General features: G+C 71.8%; 1 protein-coding gene across 1 annotated transcript; it reads left to right on the plus strand.

Annotated features, from left to right (window-relative positions):
• Positions 1 to 102: 102 nt before the first annotated feature.
• PRR7 (proline rich 7, synaptic) lies at positions 103 to 919 on the plus strand (the record flags this gene model as incomplete). The annotated part of the gene is made up of 1 exon (XM_085302085.1): positions 103 to 919. A coding segment is annotated over one exon (501 nt), but the record flags the coding sequence as incomplete, so codon positions are not given.
• Positions 920 to 1,263: the final 344 nt, after the last annotated feature.

A 1,263-nucleotide genomic window follows, 5' to 3' on the forward strand; every position in this document is an offset into this window, starting at 1 on the left:
CCCCATAACGTGTGCTAGGAAAGGCTGCCTGCAGGCTCAGGAAGCCTGGTGCAGCCTTGTGCCACCTCCCCTTATGCCTGCTGGGGGGCGGGGCAGAGGTGATACCACCAGCAGAAGGACAGACATCCCCAGGACAGACAGACAGACAGACAGTGGGGCCCGAAGGCCGTGCTGACGGGCCGCGGCGGGGCGGGGGGGGTCCGTTGCCTTGCAGAGTCGGACCTGTCGAAGCCGCCGTGCTACGAGGAGGCGCTGCTGATGGCGGAGCCGCCCCCGCCGTACAGCGAGGTGCTCATGGACACGCGGGGGCTCTACCGCAAGATCAACGCCCCCTTCCTGAGCCACGAGCGGCTGGAGAAGCAGGAGCAGCCCCCCAGCTACAAGCCCCTCTTCCTGGACACGGGCTACGGCTCGGCGCTGCACCTGCCCCGCGCYGCCAGCCCGGGGCCGGCCTGCCCGGACCTCTACCTGCAGGCCGAGTGCTCCCAGCGCATGTTCCCCAGCTGGACGGACTCGGAGCTCAGCAGCAGGGACGCCTACGAGCCGGGGCCCTGGCACCTCCCCGTCTCCATGCCCCTCTTCGGCAGGACTACGGCCGTGTAGGGGGGGGAGCCGCGGCGGGCGGCCCCCCCTCACCCCCCCCCCAGCTCCGGGGCCGGGCCCCCACCGGCCGGGGGCGGCGGGCTTCAGCCTCCCGCTTTTCCCGGGAATGCCAAATCCAGCCACCTCTCCCCCCCACACCCACCCCGGCGAGCCGGGACGGGCCCGGCGCCCCGGCCCGCGCCGCCGCCAGCGCGAGAGGGGCTGGTTCCCCACCTGGCCCCCCGCCGCGCGGCCGGGGGGCTCGGAGCTGGGCCCGGACTCTGCTCTGTTTCTTATCTTGTTTGTTACGGTTTGAGAATAAAAGTTTGTGGACGCGGCTGGCCTCCCGCCCAGGCTGGCGTCGCGGCCCCCCCCCCCGGGGCCTCCCCCGTGCCCCCACGCAGGCGGCAGCCCCCTCGGGAGTCGCTTTATTTATTAAGGTACATGAGCACACCGCCGTTACAGAACTTGTGCTTTCCAAAAAACAGTTACCGGAGGTGGGGAAGGGGCCAAGCGAGGGGCCAAGCGGGGTTTTTTTTGGGGTGGGGGGGGCACCGAGGGGATGGGACGGGGGCCAGCGGGCATGCCCTGTGCCCAGGCGAGGGCACGCGCGCCGGCGGCCCCTGGGCGAGGAAGAGGACGGAGGGAGCCCCGGGGCCGGCCGGCGCGGTCGGGAGGGGG

Source organism: Rhea americana, unplaced genomic scaffold, assembly GCF_003343005.1.
Source record: "Rhea americana isolate MKP2758 unplaced genomic scaffold, rheAme1 scaffold_1845, whole genome shotgun sequence".
NCBI classification, from domain to species: Eukaryota; Metazoa; Chordata; class Aves; order Rheiformes; family Rheidae; genus Rhea; species Rhea americana.